Below are 23,307 nucleotides of genomic sequence, written 5' to 3'. Positions count from 1 at the left end.
GTGTCTTTTAAAAATAATTTTTGAAGTAAAAAAATTAAAGTCCCTGCCACTTTTTTCTTAATTGAGGCAGCGGGGGGGGGGGGAAATGGGTGATTTGCTAATACTCTCTGCTTTTACTAGGGTGAAAACTTGTGATGTGGAGTTATGCCCATTCCCTTCTCATGAAGCTGATCCATGTGCTAAATGAGAGGCCTGCTGCTGGGTCTGTGGTAGCAGTAGGAGGGATCGTCTTTAAAAACTGGTTTTATGTAGTTCAGAACCAAACCAGAAATGGTTTAATCACCAAGCTAACACACCAAGTGTTTAATAGCTGGGATGTGTTAAGATTATTTGTGTTTTAATGTGCTACTTGAATTTGGAGGCAGTAAAAGATTGATTTTATTTTTTTTTCCCCTCCCATTATAAATCTGTATTCTAAACTCCTATAAGAAACTTATTTAGTTTCTTCTGAGTTTCCTTCTTGCGAAGGACAACAGTTGACTTCTTGACTTAATTTCAATCAGGAAATAAATGCCAACTCTTAAAATATTTAAAAATTACTAACTGGACATAAATGAGTTGCTGAATTCTGTACTTTCTGTTAAGTTGACTCTTGTGCTGAAGCGTGAATGTGGTGGGCTTTCATCTTCTGCTTTGTTCTTCTATAGAAAGAGAATATTTACAGAATTGAGGTGTTCTACTTGATAATACAGTTGGAAATCTTTAAATTTTTTTTTTTTCTCCCATCCCCTTTTCTTTCAGGAGACAAATGACTCCGCTTATGTATGCAGCTAGAAAAGGCTATCCTCAGGTTGTTGCTCTTCTTGTTGCTCATGGATCGCACCTTAACGCCCAAGATGAAAATGGATATTCAGTAAGTGATTTAGTTCTGTGTGTTGTAATTAATGATAAACATTTTAAAGCAAGAACCCACAAACTTGTTTCTTAGTACAACTTCCTCAGAAATACTCACTGGTGTATTTTTCTGCTTTAACACCACTTTGAGATTGTTTTGCATTACCTGTCTTTGTCTTCATATTCTGCCACGTAAGAACTTGTGAAGGTTGCATTATTGATTGAACCTCGGTTCTTTTTTTCTCTTTTAAACTTGGTAAAACAAAGTTGTTCTTTGCAGGCATTAATATGGGCAGCACAGCATGGACATAAAAGTGTAATTTTTAAGTTGCTTGAGCTGGGAGCTGACAAAAATCTGCAGACTAAGGATGAGAAGACAGCAGCAGAGCTAGCAAAAATCAATAAACATTTAGAGGTATTTAATTTTATTTCTCTTTGAAATGCAAATTCTGTGTTTTGCCTCAAAAATTCATTCATTAATTGTATAATTTTCTGTAGAAGTGTTACTTTATTAACTAAATTATAGCAGCTAGTTGAATACTTGTGCTATTACATCTGTATAGGCTATTTTCTGCTATAACCCAACTTTTCACAGGCCTTTAAGTGCCATAATGTTTTGGGAACAGGTGGGTTTTTTTCAGAATCCTTGACTTCAGATGTGGATTACAGAACAAGGGATTATTCGTGTTAGTAATGTTGATGTGAGAAGTAAAAAAAAAAATTATTTTTTTTCCTGTCTGCTGAAGTGTGCGAGCAAATGTGGATATCAAACTGATTTGCAGTGTATAGCTTCTGATTGAATTTGGAAGTGAAAAGAGTAAAGCTAAAAAGGGGGAAGTTGGCACTGGCCATCTTCAAAGTCCATTCTCAGGAGGGAAGAAGGTGTAAAATTCTTAAAAAACAAAACCAAAAAAAAGGTAAAATTTAAGAAGGTGTAAATTGGTCAGATCTGCTGAAGTCAACATATATTCTCCTAAAATCAATCTGTTTACTGCTGTTACCGAATGATGCATAGCGGATCAATCAGACCAGATTTCTGTGTATTTTGCTTTGAGTTGCTCTTAGCAATGATGTGAGGTTTTGCATTGGCTATTCAAAAATGTATGTGAAATGCAGTTCGCTTTACAGTTTCTCTTTCTTTCTTTTTCTTTCTTTCTTTCTTTCTTGGCTAGGCAGGAGAAAAAATGATAACTATTCACAAAGCTGTCAGTGTAGACTAGCAAGATCAGTGTCTGCGGCTCGGTGATCTGTTAGCTCAGGTTACTGAAAGGGTCTACAAATACTTTCTGGCTTTGATAAATTACTTGTTCAGCAGGCTATGGCCATATAATCTCATAACATGACTTTGTCTGACATGGAGGGAATACAGGCTCCTTACACTTGAGAGGTGGGTCTTGCCTCTTGACCTGTGAAGCGCTAACTTTCACACAGTTACTGCAAAGTCTTGCAGATGGTATTGAGATATTTAATGGTCATGAGCTTCTTCCAGCTTGGGGGTTTGCTCTTCAGGCTGTTGACAGCCCCTTGGGTTGTCATATAGACTATGTCTGCAGACACTGTACCTGGGAAGGATGATATTTTTCTTACATGTTTTTGGCTGGGATAGAGTTATTTTTCATCCTAACAGCCTGCATGGTGCTGTATTTTAGGTTTGTGACCAAAACTGTGTTAATAACACACCAGTATATTAGCTATTGCTGAGCAGTGCTTGTGCAGTATCAAGGCCTTCTCTGTTCCTCACTCTGCCCCCAACACCCAGCAAGTAGGCTGGGGCTGAGCAAGAGGTTGGGAGGGTGCACAGCCAGGACAGCTGACCTCAACTGATCCAAAGGATACTCCATACCATGTAACATCATGCTCAGCAATAAAATTGTCAGGGAAGTTTTTCTGAAGTAGCCATTGCTTGGAGACAGGCTGGGCATTGGTCTACTGGTGGGAGGTCATGAGTGATTGCCTTTGCGTCACTTATGTTTTTGGTTTGGTTTTTTTTCCCTTCAAATTTTGAACTGTATGTATCTCAACCCATGAATTTTTTCTCACTTTTACCCTTCCGATTCTCCCCATCCTGCTGGGGGAGAGTGAGTGAGTGACTGGGTAGGGGCTTATTTATCAGACAAGATCAACCCACCACACACACTTATATGCTTATTTGTGTATGTATATAAAACTGGCTAGTCACCTGAATTTCAGGAAAGTGGTTTCACCATTACTTTAGGTTTATTAAGGTTCTACTTGTTTTGCTGGGTTTTCTAGTAACTATCTCAGAACTCACACAGGGGCAGTTCAGTTTCTGGAATCCATCACTGATGTGTAGTGATGTCTGGCAGAAGGCTTGCTTCTTTAATCTGTTGAAAGAATCCCTGTCTGTCAGATATAGTTAACTGGGATTGTCAGTTGTAAATTGCTACATGTTGGGTCCATATATGCACTGGAAATGGAGACATTGAAATAGTCACAAGCCTCATGCTTTTTAGACAACTTATTCCCTTGTGTATGTAGAACTCTTGTCTACAAACTGCAAAAATGAGTATGTTGGTGTATTGCTGCTTCTATGGTGACAGATGCTAGCTTTTTTAGACTCCCTTATATACACTGTTTTGCTCTGCATCAGTTCGCCGTTGTGCTGGAATTTGGTTAATTCAGAAATGCTCTTGATAAACTCTGCGGGCTTAGTCTTAACTCCTCGTTGTAGTTGTAAGCTTTAGAGAAGCGGCAGATGTTTCATGTTCCCTGCAAGTAGTAATTTATAGTAGAACTCTTTGTAGTCTTACTCCTGTGTATTTATTTATGCATTTTGAGTTTGAATTCTGAGTTTGAATAATAATTAATTCATTTTGGCTCTTCCAGGTTTATAGTTTACTCTCTTTGGCTGCAAATCACTTGCAAGGGAGATGCCATGAAACAATTAAGCAAGAGGCGATCTACAAATTTCTGACAGCTGTCCCTGACCACAGAGTTGGGTAAATGCAGTCATAGTGTAATTTTAGCTTATAAACGTTCCTAAGAGATTGTATCTGTTCATATCAATGATTAAGCTGTACTGATATGTATTGTTTGGAGTGCTACCAAGAGTCCACAGTAAGTATATTAATGTAGTATTAATTTTTCAAGATTGCAAAGTTCCTTTGCATTATAAACAAAGAGCGCACTCTAGATCTTCCCGTCTTCTCATTTGGTGTAAAGTACAGTAGAGCCAGGGTCCAATGTCAATTCAGTTCATTTCAGCTCTGTTAAATTTGTACGCTCCCCTGCTGGATACTCCTTGTTGTGTGGTTGTCATTTGATGTTAAATTTTTGATGCTTTCACTGTGAATGCCTGTTTTCAGCTTCATACCACCAGCAAGAGCTTTCAGTTTTTCTGCATATTTTCATTTTTTTCTGCATATATGAGAGTCAAAATTAAGTATGAACACCAGTTAAGCTCTAGAACTTTTTGCATAGCATGCCCCTGGCCCTGAAGATTGCAGGTGTCTTATGACTGAAATCAGCCTCTGCTTCAGCAGCTTCAGAGATCTTTGGTATGGTTTTGTCCCAGAACATGTTGGCTAACAACTCCTCAGCAAACCGTCCACTTGTCTCTTTGAGCTTGAGCTCCATGGTCTTGAGAAGACAACTTCCAGGGCCCATAGTCTGTTCTGGCTGGTCAAATTGATTGTTTATGTCCTTGCTCAGTCAGGTCATGCTGAATTTGAAATCCCCTAGTTTTATATCATTAGGCTGATGGCAGTTCATTAGGTAGCAGTTCGCCACATTCAGGTAGTCTCAGACAGGGTACCTCAGTTCGGACAAAGCCACACCGGGTTCTGTTGCTAGATGAATGTATATGTCAATCAGATTTTTGTTCTCTGGTGCATCAACCACAATCATCTTGGAGGTACTGCTTGGAGCAGCAGGGTGAAGGCTTTGGATGGTAAAATCAATTATCTATGCTGTCCTCTTTGTTATTGCATCTTACTACTCATAGATTCCTGAAGGCGTTGTTCTGGGTATATCTCCCCATCTCTGAACCAGGGCTGCTGTGGGATTTGTCTGCTCCTTGGGAATCATCTTTTGAGTCCCTGTACACTTGCCTTGAAGGTGACATTCTTTTAAATATATTGGTCTTCCAGTACTATTCACAAAGACTCATACTCCTAGATAGAGTCTGTACTAAATGACCTCTCTTTTTTAATAGGTTTAGGTTATTTAGGAAGTTTCCCAGGTTTTTTCTGGTATAAGAAAATAAACGCTATGCAGCAGTTATCCAAATGGATTTAGTGCTGTTGAAGCCTGATGGTGGCTAGGGGACATTCTACCAGTGTTCGGGTAATCTCAGTAAGCATATAAAATACAGCAATGAAATCCTGAAGCCCACTTAAAATACTTTGTGGCAGACAGATGTCTAGCTAGGCAAATGTAATTCTGTATTAGGCAATGCTTGGGCTTCCAGAATTTCACAATGTTTTGGTAGTCTTTTCCTAAACTCTACTGGTTTTCTCTGCATCAGATGAGCAACTGATTCGTTTGTATGAACAAGCTGTCAAGCTCAAGGCTTTTTATATTAACAATAGCTAGTTCTGATGTTTCATAACTTTGAGCATTTCTGGTAATTAGTAGAACTCTTGGTTTCAGGAAACAGTCCCCTGGAGTGTATCAGATGTCTGGCTGTTAAATGCCTGTTCTTACAAATACAGCTTATCCGTTTCCACACATGCACACATACCCACCCCCTAGTGAGTCGGGGTTTTTTCACCTAGTGATAGGCAAGAGGTACATTGATACCTGTGTTTACTCCATCATAGTTCCTTGTGCTGGATATCTCCTTCCTGCCTGCCATTCACTTGCATAATTTTCATCGCAAGCATTGACAGTTGTCTTCCCAAGTTCCTTTTCTTTCAGTTGCTCCTAACGCATTATCTGGTACTGGATATCCGTTGTGCGCCACCATGCAGGGTCAGTGAGTGTAACTTGTTGTCCTTGGTGTTTGTAATCCTTTTGTCATTCTTAGGTAGTGAGTGTAGCATCAGTCATTCCGGTCTGCCATCCAAATTAGACAGTTGTCCTGGCTCTAGAGACCTGGACTATGCAAGGAAATGCACATACCTGTCAGGAATTTGCTTTCTTCAGCTCCTGGATTAGGTCCTTCTCTAGCTCAGGGGCTTTCAAGTTATTGTCTGGATGCTGAGTAGCCCTTTCTTTGGTCTAGGGAAAAAAATGTCCTTTCCTTGCACCTTTAGCAGAGCCAAAAGTCTTGAGTTATGCAAGGACTCCCAAAACCTTTGCAAACTGGGAGCTTTGAAAGCCTAAATAGCAACATTTCATCATTGCAGGTCATTCACACACCGTCTCCTCTTGCCAGCTGAAGGGCATTGTCTGTACGTATGATGTTTGGATCCATATGTGAATCACTTACTTCAAAGACTGGTTCTGGCTGTCTTTGTGTTGAGGGGGGAGGAATCAGGCAGAAGATAACACAGTTCTATAAAATTTCATGATGGGGTGGTGGCTTTAAACTCCACTAAAATTATTGTAAACTCGTTTTATATTTTGCGTGCTGACAGAAGGCATGCTCACAGAATTATTGACTTGTTACAATGTGGACGTTGCATGAACTCCTTCATATGTGATTTAGGGTGTCCATCCTAAAGGGATTAGTATACTTAAATGCCAGAAATCCTGGAATGCAAGATTCTCAATATGCAAACCTGAAATATTTTCTTATGTACTCAGAATAATTTTCAGAAAGGTTTATTTGGGGGTTGGTTGGGTTTTTTTTGTTTGGGGGGGGAGAGGGGCCTTGGTTTTTTGTTTTGTTTTGGTGGGCATTTTTTTACAAATTTTAATAGATGATCTTTAAGTCTTTGATGTGAAAATGAGTCAAACCTTCATTTCTGGGCCTACAATAACACAGAGCAAACTCTCTCTTAACTTGGGGTTTTGTCAAAGGATTCGCTGTAGCAATTGCAGTAGTCCTTTCTGCATTTCATATAATTTACTTTTTGGTTTAATTCTGTTCATTAGAGTTGTTCATCTTGATTATTGAAAACTGTTTAGATTTTTTTTTCATCTTATATTTTTGTATTGTGTGGTAGGGTGGAGAATCAAAATTTATATTTTACCTTTGTTTATAAATGTTAAACTCTGAAACTGCAGTGGGTTATACTACTTCCTCGGTCTACCTTCTGAACCATCCTCTTCTGACAACAAATTTCTTACTGGACTAATTTACATTATTTTTAGTTACAGATATTCTTGTCTTCTTGATAATCTTTTTTGGTTTAAATGCAACTGGAAAGGTAACAGTTGTGGGATTAATACAATTTATATGAATGTTATGAATGTATAAGAATACATAGTTATCTTCCTTAACCCCACTTCCAAATTTTTCAGGCTGTTGCAACCCAGCTTTAAGGTTCATTTGGAACATTTTGCTACTTGAAGTGACATCTATTTGTGAAAATCATTCCCCTTAGGCTCAATTCAGCTCATTAGACAGAAAGGCCATTTATAAAATTTTGATAGATACAATTGTTCCCCATGATGCTTATAAGATACTACTGTAGGTGTGTACAACTTTTTGTTCCCCAGTGCTTTGTCCGGAGAGCTTTTATATAGTATTTTGTTCTCTGTGTGTATCTTTTTTTTTTTCTTTTAGTTTCCACTGGTTTTATCTCAAATATCATTAATTATATTTCCAGTTCCTATTCAGCTTTTGATGACATGGAAGTGTTTTTACATGGTCTTGGTCTAGGACACATAATAGGATTACTGAAGGTAAGTTTGTGGTGTATCTGTTATCTGTATTCATGGAAGCAAAATGCGCCTACAGCATAAAAAAAGTTCCTCACTACTGGTATATTAATTCAAATAAACTTATTAAATTAATTCAAATAAATCTATTAAACAGAAGTTTATATATAAAGTGCTGAGTTAAACTGCAGTGGACTGCGTTGGATTGCGTAACTTTGATTATGTTCGTTAGTCACGACATGATGTTCTCTACAAGAGTAGAGAACTCTTTCATTACTTCGATAATGGTGTTGTGTGTCTGGTTTTGTTTCTGAAAACTGAAGTAAAACATGAATGAAAAAATTAAAACAATGTTTTCTGAAATTCTTTTTAATGACAGAAACCCCTTTGTTTTACACAGGAAAAAGATATAGCTTTAAGGCAACTTCTGATCATGCAAAAAGATGAGTTAATACAGGTCAGTTTACTACTTTAGAACTTAATTTACTTTTCTCCTTTTAAATGTTTTTAATGTCTTAACTTCTCTTTATAAATGTCTAACCTTGTAAGAATTCTTTTTTTTTTAAGATCTGTTTTCAGAATATTCTGCAACTTCTTACATTTTAATATAGACAGACTTTTTCTGAAGTACGTAATCCTATAGATCACCCTTGAAATCTTGGATCTTCTCTGCCTAGATCTCCGTATGAAGTGGAATTCCCCAGTATTTCTTTGCTGCAATGATGTGGGAGTTGGAGTGAGCAGGAAGTAATTCTGTTTTAAATTTTACTTGTTACCACTTTTAGTATTTAAGTATGTTTTCCCTGAAAGGAAATCAATGCTCAGATTAGCAGCAGATAACCCTAAACAACTACTTTAAATGTGGTTCTCCTTCGTGAGGTGGTAATTTCTGTTGAGAAAACAAGAGCTGTCTTACAATGTGGAATTCCATATCCCACACAGGTTTGTAAAACCTTACCAAAAAAAAGAAAAAGAGAAGGATAGAAGATTTGGTTTCTTACGGTTTACGGCAGCTAGGATTTTTGCTGTTATGCAGGACTAAGGGATGCATTATTACAAGGTTTTTGTTTCCAGTTCAGTTAGGGTAGTTGCTTTTCCTTAGTCTTTACTGGAATTATTCCTGTGGGAAATGAAAGACTTCCTGTGCTTATAGGAAGATGCCATAATAAAATCCAATTATATGAGTTTCCTTGGAACAACGTGAGTACTTCAGGCCGCAGGATTCTTCTGAGTACTCTGTACCTGGCCTGGGATACCAAAAACGCCTCATTAAAATAGCTGCTTCAAGACTGCTCCCTGTCACTGATGCTAGCCATGTCCTCAGTGTCGGCTTTTTTCCTATTGTGGTGCCAAGGGGGCATGTGTTCTAGTGGCTGGAACCAACATTTGCATACAGATGTTAATATGCCTTTAGAGTTGGTGTCACAAGGATGTTTTGTGTGAACTTTTGTACCTGAGTGGAGTTTCGGTGTTTGACTGTAATTTTGTATTCTCAGAGGGTGCACGTATAGGGAGCTTTGTCAATGAAGAGATTTTTAACAGTTCAATTGACCTGAATATTTTAAGGCATGCCAGTGTGTTCTGATGTTACTGCTTTTCTGAAGCCTCGGGATCGTGCCCATTAGACAGCATCCTGGTGTGGGCTATATATGAATCCTAAAGCCCCCTTTGGCAGGAATTTAGCTCTTAAAGGAGATTTTTTTCTGGCTTTCGTGTCATCACTGTGTGAGCTGTTGTCTTGGTCATGATTGCATTAAACTGCAAATCTGACTGAGTATGTGTTCATATTGATCACCTGTTTTGGTGTTGTAATTGTTACTTGTTTTTGTCTAGGGGACAATGGGATAAGGGGAGAGAATTGTGGACTTCAGTGAATGGCTAAGCCTTATGGTTCCCTTGTTGAAGGGGTATAATTTCACACAAACTGATAACTTCTCTTTCAGTGTTTTAACATGTTTGAGACTCCGTATTACAAAGAGGGATTTTTTTGACAAACTGAAATAAACACGTGGATCAGCTGCTCTTGCACAGGAAGATTATAGGAACAGAATTATTTTGCTTCTTAGCTCCGCAACAGCAGGAAACAGCAGTTCCTGGAAAACTAGTTGTGCTTTGTGCATGGACATGAATTAATTAGTGAGTCTTCAACTGAGAATTTTAAAAATGACATAACACTCCTGGCTTATTAGCACTTCATAAGTTATCCTGAATTCTTGATGGAGTCTAGTTTTAGAGTTCTACTAACAGTTTCTCCCCACACCGCTGATAGAACAAATCTAATCAGTTTCCTCGTAACTCCAGAGTCGAAAGTTTTTAGTGTGATGGCAGATCTTCAGCTAACAGCCAGCTATTTTAAAGAGCCTGGATCTTATTACTACAAAGATTAATGATGACCTCTGATGGATGCCTCTGAACCAAGCTGCTTTGTATCCAGAGAACTGGGGAGAAATCCTGTCACTAACATGATACACTTTCCTCCATCAAACAATATCAGAAAGATATTTTCTCTGTAAATATCTTTATCTGTGCTCTACAACAGAGCCTAAACAATGACTCTTTCAAGCTGAAATCCTTACATTCCTTACGCTTACAAACTGTTCCATACTGAGACAAGTCTGTTCAATATACTGGGTCACGTCCATTCAACATTTGAAGGTTTTTGTCTGATTCTGTGCTACTCATAACACTCAGTTCTTTTTTGTCTATTTTTCTTGAGCATTGGTCTCACAAGATAGCAATAAAAGTAATTTTACTTCTGGATGCATTTAGGATTGAGAAGGTTACTTTCTCACATGTTTATTAGTTTAGACTAAGAGAAATTGACATCCTGTTCTGGATTTGAGATTGAATAATGAAAATTGACACATCAAAATTCAAAATATAACCCAGAAGTTTAACTTCTCCTTTAGAGAACTACCTGATCTGTGTGCTTCCATATCACAGTTCCAGGACTGTCCTTCCTCTACTCACGCTCCCTGCAAAAAAACCCAACATTTAATATTTGGCAGAAAATTGTCAGGTTATTAAAATTAGTGGCCACTTGAGCAAGATGGCAAGGATGTAAGAGTTCATGCATAACTTCACTGTTTTTATCAGAGAAGTGTGTCATCTTTCATGTGTTGAGGCAATCTGCTATTCGCCTCTTTTTTTCTGTCATCCTTTAGATGGAAACAAAAGGTCACGTTGATGCTGGAGCCTGAGTTTGGGGCATGTGTTTTCAGGGGTTAGGTTTTATTACTTTATTTAGTTAAGTTAGAGTTGATGTGCCTAAAATCAAAATCTAGACTGTGCAGTCTGTTTTACAGATAAAAGCAAGTTCTTGTACAACACTTGCACATTTTTAAACATATGGCCACTTCACAATAATATTTGCGTTATTTGGACTGCAGAGTTTAATTGAACCAACACCAACTTAAAAGCTTGCTTATCCATAAGGAAGAACGGCACCTTGCACTGTGCTTGTTCCATGCATTCATCATTGCATGAATAGTCAGGTTCTGGATAACCCTCATGTTCAGCAGAGATGGTCTAGAAAGGGAAAATGTCTTCTTTGGGAAGTAGTTTGAACTGATTTATGTGCTTTCTGTCTGTTAAGTTGTGCACCTAGTACCTCTGAATTCAGAATTACTGTGGTGGTGGAAGGTTTTATCTATGATGACTTTTATCACATTCTTTACTTCCTAAACCTTATCTTCAAGATGTGGTGGTGCTTACTCACTGATCCATTTGCAGAAGGATGAAATTATGTTTTAGTTGTAGGGAAACAAAGTACATCATTTTCCTGATACGCTGGTCAGAAAGCTGTATCCTGATTTGCGTTTTCCAGGAATGAGAAGACGGAGTCAGAAGCAAACAGTCTTCGCAATAGTTCCTGCTTTATGCAGGATAGTTTTCATATTCAAGAATAACTGCTGTTCTGTCATTGGAAGAGCTAATTTGATTTGTTAATTATAATTAAAAGTAAACTTGCTGCTCTTGTATAAATTGGCTTACTTCTGCCTCATGAAATGACTGCTGTAATGCTTTGTAAGCACTAAGGAAACATTAGTTTATACCAGATAGGACTCCACAAGGCGAACTTGAGAACTAATTAGTTGAGCAAACTTACAGTTCAAAATAAGTAAAGCAAATTATTTCTAGGAAGTCCTGATCTTTCTCTCTTAATGCTGCTAGTGATATTTACCAAAGAGACTTGAGTACAATTCGTTCAGGTACCCATGGCAACCTATTGGAAACAGAAGTTTTTGACACCTGTAGTTAAACTCCTGATTAATATTGTTGGGATTTTACATTACTGAAGAACTTACTTGTCTATAGACTTAAGAAGTTGTTTTGAAATATTTAAAGACACACTTGTGAGCCTGTACTTACGTGTTACCTGTGATTTCTGTTTTGTGGAGCCACGATGAACACTGGGCATTGTAAACAACAGTCTTGTGTAAAGCAAACGTTTCTCCAGGCACCTTCTCTTCCCTAGAATTGCTGCTCAGCACCATCCAAGGAACTGAGACTGCCTGGCATTTTGATCTGATATGTGTTGTCAGCTGTTCATTCAAAATTCTTTCTGCAATAATTGCAAAAATCTAGAGACTGCAAACACTAATATCTTACGAATTTCTGAGGCTGCAGCAGGCTCTAACATCAGTAAGAGCCCTATATGTTCTAGCTGTGGAGACTGTGGAATCCTTGCAGTCTCAAATTCCAGAGTGGTCCACTCCTGCTGAGTCCAGGTACTCAGCTGGACAGTTAGGAACAAAGTCATACTTGGAGATGGCATTACGAATTTTTTCACTTGTGTGAAGAAGCATCCTTAGGGCTGCTAACATCAGAAGTCCTGTGTTGTACAGCAGCCTGTCAGATGAGCAAGGAAAAGTATTGAATGTGCCACAGAAGCACATCTCTCTTAACAAATTGACTATTATTTTTTCTTTATTTAAGTGTTCTGCAAGAAAACTCAGCCTAGGATTTAAATAGGAGTTAAATTTTAATCCGAGATAGTTGATGGATAACACAGCTGACAGTGCTTTCTGTCCCAGTCATCACTTGGAGAATCTCAGTTATGTAGTGCATAACTTCTGAGGAAAATTGTGCCTTTCTTCAGCTAAAAAAGGCAATAAGCCTTGAACTCTTCAGAACTTTTCGGTTGTTTGCAGCATTAGTCAAGAGTAGCAAATACGAACTGATTTGAGTTTAGGGACTGTATAGCTGATGTTGAGTAGTATTTAGGCTTAGTCTTAATTTCAGGTGAGAAATCTATTCTGAGTTTATAAGTATGGTGTCCTTTAGATATATCAAAAGGCTGTTTTTACAGGCTATTTCATGGTAGAAACATCTGGATGAATGTTTTTTTAACAGATCATATTCTCTCTCTTTCTACTAGTTTCTGATCATTTGAATTTTTGGAAATAGAACCAACTAGATTTCTTTGTAGATGTAACATTTTTAAAATGAGATTCTATAAGAAATTAAGATTTTAAAAGGTATCACGTCTTATGAGACCAGTTTCTCTGGAAAAAAATAGACGCCTAAAAGTTCGTAAAAGCCCTTCTTAAAATCTGGCCTCTTTCTGTAAAATTATCCATTTGATGCTGATTTGATGGTTTCCATTCTTTCTTTCTGAGTTAATGCTGTATCAATATCATGATGATTGGTTATTTTGCTATAAAAAATGACTGAGATGATTCTGAAAGAGGGGAGCATAACATCCTAATAACAGGGGTACTTATAAATACTGCCATTCATTTTTTTTTTAATAAACCTTAAACGGATTTTCTGAGTATCCTGTGCAATTTCTGTTTGGCTCTTCCACAGCTCTTGTAATTTTGTTTTGCATCACTGAATAATTTTATTTTTTACTTTGGCAGTTACGTACACTGCAGTTGGTTGCAATAACTTAAAAGCAACTTCTTTTGACTCCTAATAATGAGAAACTAGTGCAATAAATGGTACTGTACTGTTAAGTCTAATAAGTATTAAATAATATTTGGAATTATACTTTAAATTTAGGTTGGCATTACAAATCCTGGCGATCAGCAGAAACTCCTAGGTGCTACTAAGGAGCTACAAACAGAAGAAATAAGAATTGGAGACCTTCCTGAAGTGATGAAGCTGGAATTGAGGTATTGACTGTGTATCTAAGCAATTGGAAGTGAAATATGAACTGTTCAAGGTGACAGCATTGTTTTCTATACCTCAAAGGTAAAATTCTCTCACACCTTATCCCATACATAACATTCATGAGAGTTAGTGGATTATGAGGACGGGTGGTACGTGTGTTTTGTACAATGGAAGTTGGAAGCTTAGATTCCTGTTGTAGGAATCTGTCTGTGGGTTATATTGCTATTACATGCCATTACTTTGGCCATCTTTTTGAGTGGTGAATCCTTTCTTTGTACCTCAAACAGGGTTTCATGGCCTTGCTGTGCAGGGTTTTCATATAATAAACTCTGAAACTGGCTTCTCAGGCTCCAGTATTAACTCATTATTTAATTTCTCTGATAGACTTCAGTGAGCAGATATTATTATTTCTCCATGGAAATGAGGTCTTACCCTCCTTGCTTCCCCATGCTTCAAGAGCGTCGTGGACCCTTACAAACCGCACATGATGTGGTCTCTCTAGGTCTCCATTGTGTCTGTAGACAAGGCAGGCTGTATTAATCTTGCAATCAAATTTGTCTGATTGTAAGATGCAACAAAAAGATGCGTGGAAGGGAGAGATGTGTGTAATTTCTGCATAGGACTTTAATTTTCAACTGATGAATTAATTACTTCTGTATTTCTGTCTTAACTCATAAATGCGAATTCTGTGTAGATTCGGGATTTTTTCCTTGTTTTTCTCTTCCACTGGAAGCAGCTTTAACTGGCTTCTAAAAGGATTCTTTTTTTATATTACAAATCAATAACTTTGTAAGATATTTTCCTTATCATAGATTGTATGTGTCAGTAGAAGTAGATTTCTAAGGAATCCATTTTTTAAGAAAGTCCTTCAAACTGCCATTCCAACTTGATATTTTTCCCATTATTGGTTCTTTCTCACAGCCCTAAGCATCAGCTCTGCAATACTTCTCATACTTCTTGTGTAGTCTTGTGCAGTCCCGTGAAAGCCAGGCCTGAGCTGAGAGGAACATCCCTCAGCAACCTTATTAAACTCATCAGTCCCCTCAACACCGGTAGAGCACTTCCCCCATCCAGCACATAAAGAAGTATGAAGGCTATAGTAAGTGCAAAGGTGTCCTAAGATTTCTTAAACCTCTTATCCTCTATTTTGCTGTGTAAATATCATATTTTTTCCAGAAGAGAGACCTAGACTTGAATTTAGATTCTGTGCTCTTATCTCTCCTCTTTTTACTTCTCAGAATTATAGAAGAATTGCTCCTGAAAATAGGATTAGTTTGATATTTTAATTTGCAAAAGTTTAGAGATGGACTTGGGCAGAAGAAGACTGTGGCTTGCCTTTCAGAGGCTTTAGTCGGTTAGTTGAACTGTGGTTGTTTAATCTGGAGAAGACTGGTTTGGAGGTACTGCTCCTTCCTCATACGGTAGCTGCATCACTAGTAAATTAGCTTCGCTGTGCTCATTTCTTTCTTCCCAGTCCCACCACCATTTGCATATCATTGTGTTGCCTTGTTTGCAGTGGCCTGGCTGGAAAAAACTCCTTGCATCGTGTTTACTCATTAAATAACTTTCTACTGTCTGGAAAAGTAAGGGTTTAGTTCCTCTTTGCAGTGTGTCTCTCTCCCTCTTGACTAGTGACCTGACAGCTGTGCTGCTACTGTTAGATATTTCTTCCCCCTCCAAAATGCTAGGGAGAGCTGTCTGCATTATGGAGGTACTATAAAGCTAGATAGACTCTTCATTAGTCATCTTGTTCATTAGACTGAAGAATGTGCTTAGGTTCAAGTTCATTCTGTACATGTTGCCATCCTTTGGAGGCAGCTAATACTGCCAAAACCACCACTAACCCATGGTCCTAAGCACCACGTCTACCTGTCTTTTAAGTGCCTCTAGGGATGGCAATCCCACCACTTCCCTGGGTAGCCTGTTCCAATGTTTGATAACCCTTTCAGTGAAGAAATTTTTCCTAATACCCGATCTAAATCTCACGTGATGTGGTTCTGCGGTTGTCTTTTGTGCCTTGGCTACATGAGTCTGTCTAGTAAGTACTCCACTCCTGTCTAGTCATTCTTACATATACTGATTGTTCCTGTGCCTGTGTCTGTATCCATTACTGTGTTTATACAAAAGAGGCTTTGCAGCCTGCTTGAGGTACGTTTTTGCAGCATGATGCCAAATTTGAGCTGTGGGATGTAGGAGAACGTACAGGGCATTTGGGGGAAGCTCTTGAAAGACTAAGATGGGCTTGGAAGAGCAAGGTGTCCATGTCCTAATACAGAACCTTGATGCTTCTTCTAGTCTGTGAGAAGATTTCTCCATCAAAACAAGTACCTGTGTACTTTCAGAAGAGAATCCAGGTGCAAACTAGTACATGTGCTGTAAGACTGAAGAACCAAAGTTCCGGCACGCAAGAGGGTACAAACCAGTTTGATGTGGATACACCATAAATACTCTCTGACAGCACCTGAGCCATTCTTATTAAAATAGAGGTTTTGCTGCTGAGCTGAGGTAGTCGGCCAGGCATCTGGGCGTCTAGCTGTCCAAGTTAGGCACCTTTAGGAAAGGACGTTGACCCTTCAGCAAGGGATAATTAGCTGCGGTTAAAGAGGACTTTGCCCAGCTTAAGCTTCATGCATTTTTATGCTAGAAGTGTATGCTTTTTTGAGGTTGGTCCATAGTGGTGCTTAATATATACATTCAAGCAGAAAGCTTAAAAATTTGAACAGAGGTAGTAAGTGGAGAATTACAAAAAGTTAACAGTTCACTGCAAGTATGGCCAAGTACAATAAAAAATACACATGACGTCTGGTGCAGTCTCACACACCGGTGACATGTGAAATTCCTACTACAGTATGGTTTTAGCTCATATGTAGCTCTCAAAACCAGATAATGATTGATTGATTAAAGATTGAAGTACACTAAATATGACAGCATTTCAGCTACAGCAGGCACTGCATAGTTTTCTAGAAAATGGCTTGACATGTATTCTAGGAATCTGACCTTGAGACTAAAATCATAGGCTGTGTTTACATGCTATTATATAAAGATTTTACTTCCTGCTTGTTCAAAGTCATTCTGTGAGGAGGAAAATCAGTCATTAAGTCATAGAAAAACTAACATAGTAGAAAATGTTGAACTGATTGATTATAAACTCACAGTGTGTCTAGCACTGTTTGGCCACTGGTGTTTTGACAGCCATTAATTCTTTTTAAAAGTGATTATTTTTTGAAAACGTTATTTCCATTTGCAAATATAAGAACGTCACCGCAACAGATATAAAATTATCTGAAAATGTTTTTTAAGAACTATTATTCATATAATAAAGAGGTATGAGAAGTAGAAGTGTTTTTCTTTTCCTGTTTTTTTTTCCTCCCCATTTCATGCCTATGGCATACTTTATTTTTTTCTGAGAATCCTTCCAGAATTCCTAAAAATAATTTCCTTTGTGACAAAACACAGAAGGTGCCATAGCTGATCCTAGCCAGCTGAGAAGTTATCTAAGTAGAAGGAAATTTACATGAGCACGGCTTGACTGTAGTAATGTCGGAGAAACTGTCAGACTATGTCCAGATGTGATTATTTTGTGATTTTTTCACTCTAAATGTTCAGTTCAGTTATATTGTTCTGAAATAAATAATAATTTATTTTATAAAAACAAGCTAATAAACTTTCTTACTTCCCTGACTTCATAAAAACCATGAACAGGCTTGGGTTTTTACCTCCAGCATCCCTTCTGATGCTTCTGTATATTTCTGTTTTAAGTGTTAAAGTCTTAACAGTTTGGCAGTGTTGCAAATCACAGATGTCCTGGGCAGTGTTGGAAACTTTACTCATGAACGATCTTGTGCCAAAGTTGAAGGAAAACAGACTATTGGCTAAATTCTCTCTCTGTTTAGATACTGGCCTGTAGCTTAGTTTGGGAAATTTTATGTGTATCTTTTTGCCATCAGAAGCAACAGCAAGTAAGGTTGTGAGTGTGTTACATCTAGGTTTAGTAGCAGATTGCCCTAGGGAAAAGAACAACATTGGGGGTCTGAATTAATTTTTTCAGATGCTTCCATAAATGTAACAAGCAGTCCTGCCATAGCAACTTAAAATTGTCTCTTGTTTTGGCCCTTCTTATTAGTCACCTGAATGGCTTATCACTAGTGGAAACTTTTCTACTGGAGGTACAGATGCTTCTCAGGGGTTTCAGGGTTTAAGAGCTCACTCTGTAAAAACAAATGCATGATATTCCTTGTCCCCCTTTCCTCTGGCCGGTCAAGGGCAACAACGTTTGGACAGGACCGTGACTCGTAACTAACACTCTCTGAGGCTACAGTGAAATAAATTGACTGAGAGTCAAGTGGAAGAAGTAGAAACTTCACATTGAAATTAATCTATTAAATTTTTCTATCCTTTACTCTACTCTTTGGCAATACTGATCAAACTAATTTTTCAGAGTTCAGAGTCTTCCTGCTTGTATTTCGCCATAAGTATAAACTTTCTTCAAAATAGATAACATCAGATATTTTAGGCTTTGAGGAATGTATTTCCAGATCCAGGGGCCAAGTCAATATTACCGGATTCTTCTTTCTTCCCCTATGCTGGAGACTAAGTGACTCTTAGCCTAGTCATTTCAGGCCTAGCTCCAAAGCAACAAACCAGACTTTTTTTTTTTTGCTCCCCGCTTCTTCCTCAAAAATGTAAGCTGTAGGTCAGGAACATTAATAAGTCAGCATAAAATTGATTATAAATTCTCTGTTTCTGGTGTTGCAAGACTGTGATCTGTGTGCACATACGCACAGGAAAACAGTGTGTTGCAGTTGTTATGCATAATGTGTCACAAAATTACTTATGGAGCAGGTAATGGAATGTTTTCATTGATAATACAGGATTGATGAGAGTTAGAAACAGATGTGGAGGTTAATAGAATGTTTCCGAAAAGCTTTTGGGTGACACTTTTTCAGGTTTCAGTGTGTCTTACTAGCTGAATATTCCAGATAACCGAATGATTTGTTGTCCTTCCAAAAGGGGGGGTGCAGAACCAACTTGCTAAGTTGTTAAATGTAATGTTTAACTGCCCTGTTTTAAAATGACCCTGGATTTTTTTTTTTTATGCAGTGAAACTGCATGTCTGATTCACTCACTAGCCAATGTTGAAAATGCTTAGATAATATCAGCTTGCAAAAAGTTACAGCCTTTAACAAATAACAGAATATCGTTTTATTTTTGTAGTGGAGATGAATTCCTCAAGTTTCTTCAGAAGTTGAATAAAGAGTGTAGTAAGCTGACTGTTCCTGTGCAGACCATAAATAAGCATTTCCTTAAGAATTCTCACAAGGTATTCAACCAAAGAAAGACTGATTTAGAGTATATTATTCTATTCTAGACAAGTATTCTACCTTGTAAAATGAAAAATATGAATACTCATCAACATCTTGATTATTGTCTAGTTATATAGAGCTGTCCAATGCTCTTTCTCTAAAGAACACCTTGTTTTAATAATTTATTTTGAAGAGTTAAGCCACCCAGTTAAAGGAGATAGATCTGTTTCTTCGTGGTTCTGCTGGTAGGGGAGTTAAGGTGACAAAACGTTCCCACAAAGGCTGATAGACAATAGTAGATCATGTTGTGCATAAACCATATAATAAAAACCCAGCATAAATGCAGTTATAACCTTTTTCTGACACTGTCTTTTATGATATGTTAACTGAGGAATAATAAATGATAATCTATGGTAATTCTGGCAAATAACTACTAACAGATAGTGCTGCAGTGGACACCGACTGAAAGTTTTATTGAAGTCTGCAAAGACTTGATTTGCAGTGTTGAAAAGCTGGGAGAAGAAGTTACCAAACTGAAGGACCTGTTGGAGAAGGTGGGTATGTGTGAGTGAGGCTACTAAATACTGTGTACAAGTTTCTGCATGCAACCTCGGATGTGACATCCATCAGTGAAATGTTTTGTACCTGGTCTGGCACAGGCTCTTTAGCTGTAGCTTGGACATTGCATCTTCCTCTCCCCCATCCACCTTTCCATGGACAGAATGAGAAATAATCTAGAATATTCGACAGCAGCGTGGACAGTCACCAAAGGAAGGCGTAGTCAGCCTTTTTCTTTCTACCACAGGAAATAATTAAGTTGAATGTATCCCTGTGCTCTTGGACAACCACTGTGGCATAAATGTCACTGTGAATACTTCCACTCTTACTCCTTAATTAAGGAATCTTCTGTTTGGAATTATTGACTCACAAAGAAGATACTAAAGTTTTATGGATTGGATGGGAGGCATCCCAGATAACTGCAGAGTGACAAAAGAAGAGGGTGGGAGAGGTCAAGGCTAGATGTTAGCACCACATCAGTCATTCTCAAACCAACACAATGACACGCTCTTGTCAGATGGGGTCATTTTAAGTAATAGGCTACTAAAAGGAATGGCTGCTGGGATAGAGTAAATGGAGCATCAGTGTCAGAAAGGAATCTGTTGCTGAACGAAGCCATGTGGAACTTAGACCTTGAGTATAATGCTACTAATGCAATTTCCTGTAGCTTAAGTAAATTTGATGTAATATAACAGCCTTCTCCCAATAAATCAGTTAACAGCAAATGTATTTAAGAGGTAGATTGAGGTAGTGGCAAAGAACGTTTTAGCTATTTGTGTTCCTTTTTTTATGTATGCAGAAACCAATTGTATGTATATATTTGCCTCCTGTATGTGCAGGCCAGTTATAAGGGCTGGCGGGTATCTGAGTTAGGTGCCACTTGACTTTACTCTCATCTGTACTTAAGGTTTTATAGCTGTCAAGATGAAGCACGGCGGCTCTGTACCCAGTGTTAAACAGAGGTGTTAAATGTTAGCCTTCTAATTACTTCAAAAATACAATTCCCATTCTCTCAAAATACAGCAGTGTTTTAGGAATTTCACTGAGGAAGACTTTAACACAAAAAATTTTTGTACTACTTAATTTATGGTGGGGCACTCTTGAATGAGTAGAGCACCGAAACATTTATTATGAAAAGTGCCAATTTAAGTGAAACAGTTAAACCTCTTAGATAATAAGTTTGTATAAGTTCCCTTAAAATCTCCAGTACTGTTTGCTAAGCTTAGTCATTACAAGACTTTGCCAGCAGTACGTGTTATGTCTGCAGCATATAATTTTTGAAAGCTGGCCTTCCAAGTGTCATAAACTAAGGTGGGGAATCCAGACGTAACCCTGCTGCACTTCATGATGAGGCTTCACTGAGCTTCAACATGTGTTTGAGCAGGCACTTGTAAAGTACTTGCCATTCGCCCTTCAATTTCAAGGAAGCCTGATCTGTTACATATTTAACTTGCTGTTCTAATAAACAGTTGGTTTACTAATTAAATGGCAAAAGTTCTGGTTAAAATATTTGAGTTTAAATGTTTTGTAATTACATTTTTGTAGCATCTCTTAGCAGTGTGTTTTACCCTTGAGGAATTAAGTTTGTAAACAAACAGTTTGTTTTTCTAATATATATTACAGAATGATTGAGTATCACGTTTATTTCAATTGAAGTAGGGCACAGACAGACGGTGAGAAATAATAGCAATACTAGATGCATGGACAGTCTTAGGACTGGCTACTTTATCACATACTTAAGAAGCTTTCACGCTAACTTTCTTTTTCTTTGTTGCACTTTTTACATGAACTTAACATGTACGTCAGCATGAACAGAAGAACGACCCCAGCCGAGTGAAACTTCCAGAAAAAGCACCCACCTTGGAAAAAAGATTAGTAAAAACGGGAGCGGTAACGTTGCTTGGATTTGGTTTTTTCTTCTTTATAACTAAGTTAATGGTAAAGAAAACCTGACTTTTAAGTTTAGTGCTATGAATAATTCTGGAAAACCTGGTCACATTACGCTTCTGTTCAGTATATGCAGCTGAGCTGAAGTCTTGTGAAAATTTGTGTAGTTTCTCATCATATCAGTAGTATTTGCATACAGTAAATACTTTGATCTAGAAATAAAGTTATTAGAAATTAAAACTGCTACTTAAATATATCTTAAGGTTTTATTTTCAAAATTATTTTTGGTATAGACAACAGGGCTATGATCTTGTCAAAGCTCCTTTTGGCATGAAGCTGTAATTATTGCTTACTAATTGCTAATTTCATTTTTACTTTTAGCTGTTGTTCAGAGGTGAATATAAGCAAATAATTCTGATTATATCATATGTTTGTATTTAAAATGATGATGCAGGTGTGTTTTGGTGTGTTTTGGGAGTTGGGAGATTTAAAATATTTTAAATATCTCATGCAGCTTATGTTGATGAAGATCTTTTCTCTTGCAGTTTTTCATATGAGTCTGTCACATGAAAAACTTCCTGCTGAGGTGTACATTTTCTTTGTCACAATCACAAGATTGGAGATGTCATTACATGTTGCCTCAAAAGTCATTTCCCACTAAACTATGATAGTCAAATTATGCCTGAAATATATCTCCTCAGGGATACTTTCTTCTGTTAAGAGTTTCATCACATCTATTAAAAGGGTTATAACAGTCCTTTGCTATAAGAATGTAAGCAACTTAGAAGGCATGGCAGCATGTTTTTTCTTGGTCTGGTCTTTCAGCAGCTTCATGTTTGGGAGTAATTTGTTTCTTAATATTTTCGCCACTTAAAAAGGTGTTTGTAATTCTGCAGTGAAACATTAATATCTGTTTTTCAGCTGGTTACCGAATCATCTATGTTGGAAAAAAGGGAATCGGTGTAAGTAATTCAAATTAAACGTTTTGGCAGACTTCAGTAAATATCTGTAAAAATCCTGAATGTTTCTGAAGGGACATTCCTCTATCAAAATAAAACAGAAGCAGTGTAGAAAAACCTAAGCCTCAACAGGTGTCTCCTCTGTTTTCAGAGATGTTGTGTGGAGTCTTAATCTTTGATGTTCCCTCCAGAGACTACTAATGAGAAGATAAAAGCCTGAGTGCTACTCCAGTTGCTGTCACAGTTGTTCTCTGCTTTTTGTTTTAGAAAACTAAGTTGGATGTTAGTATGTTTCTTTGTTACTGCAATTGTTACACTTCCTTTCCTCCCAGGTTTATCCTTCAATGCACAGAACATCCTACAGAGTGATGAGGACGGAAGCAAATACAACAGAAGTTGGTGGTTTTTTCCCATTCTGTTCCCAGTTTCGGGTCAGAGTGGTTAAGCTGTATTCCTCACCACCACCATCTACCAGCAAAAGTGAAGTGCACATACTATCAGCATACTGAATTGAACCAACAAAGTATAGAAAAGGAAATATTTTAAAAATAGTTCTCTATTTCTTGATGTTACCTTATAATTAATCCTGAATTTATAAGATGCATATCCCAAAAGGAAGAAGCCATGGAAATGGAAACATCCATGGAAATACAAAAATCTGTAAAGCACAGTTCTAACTGTTTGTCATACGCGTGGATCTTTATATATACAGAGCACTTCTCTAATTCGCCCAAAATGCAATTCAGATGCAGTTCCCAGTGGTGGGATGGCTCACAAGTATTACTAGGACTTTGACTTTTTCTTTTGGGTGAGGGTTTTTTTTCCTTTTCTGTTCTTTTTTTATTTTTTGTCTTTTTTGGGAGCAGGAAGGTAGACAGGCATTTTGTTCTTACTACGTTTCCAACGTGTACTTTCACTTT

General features: G+C 37.7%; 1 protein-coding gene across 1 annotated transcript in view; it reads left to right on the top strand.

The window, feature by feature from the left end:
• The window catches only part of ASZ1 (ankyrin repeat, SAM and basic leucine zipper domain containing 1), a 41,954-nt gene extending 19,108 nt beyond the window's left edge, over window positions 1-22,846 (top strand). The window contains exons 5-15 of the mRNA XM_054187949.1: window positions 742-853; window positions 1,115-1,249; window positions 3,682-3,794; window positions 7,512-7,587; window positions 7,964-8,020; window positions 13,570-13,682; window positions 18,895-19,000; window positions 19,424-19,537; window positions 21,348-21,431; window positions 22,350-22,390; window positions 22,720-22,846. Of these exons, the coding sequence (XP_054043924.1) occupies window positions 742-853; window positions 1,115-1,249; window positions 3,682-3,794; window positions 7,512-7,587; window positions 7,964-8,020; window positions 13,570-13,682; window positions 18,895-19,000; window positions 19,424-19,537; window positions 21,348-21,431; window positions 22,350-22,390; window positions 22,720-22,756 (988 nt within the window). The 3' untranslated portion in view covers window positions 22,757-22,846. The remainder of the gene's footprint in view (window positions 1-741; window positions 854-1,114; window positions 1,250-3,681; window positions 3,795-7,511; window positions 7,588-7,963; window positions 8,021-13,569; window positions 13,683-18,894; window positions 19,001-19,423; window positions 19,538-21,347; window positions 21,432-22,349; window positions 22,391-22,719) is intronic.
• The last annotated feature ends 461 nt before the right edge of the window (window positions 22,847-23,307 follow it).

The sequence above is a fragment of the Rissa tridactyla genome, chromosome 1, assembly GCF_028500815.1.
Source record: "Rissa tridactyla isolate bRisTri1 chromosome 1, bRisTri1.patW.cur.20221130, whole genome shotgun sequence".
In the NCBI taxonomy this organism is placed as follows: domain Eukaryota; kingdom Metazoa; phylum Chordata; class Aves; order Charadriiformes; family Laridae; genus Rissa; species Rissa tridactyla.
Note: the sequence above shows the minus strand (reverse complement) of the source record. Positions and strands in the feature narration are given on the sequence as shown.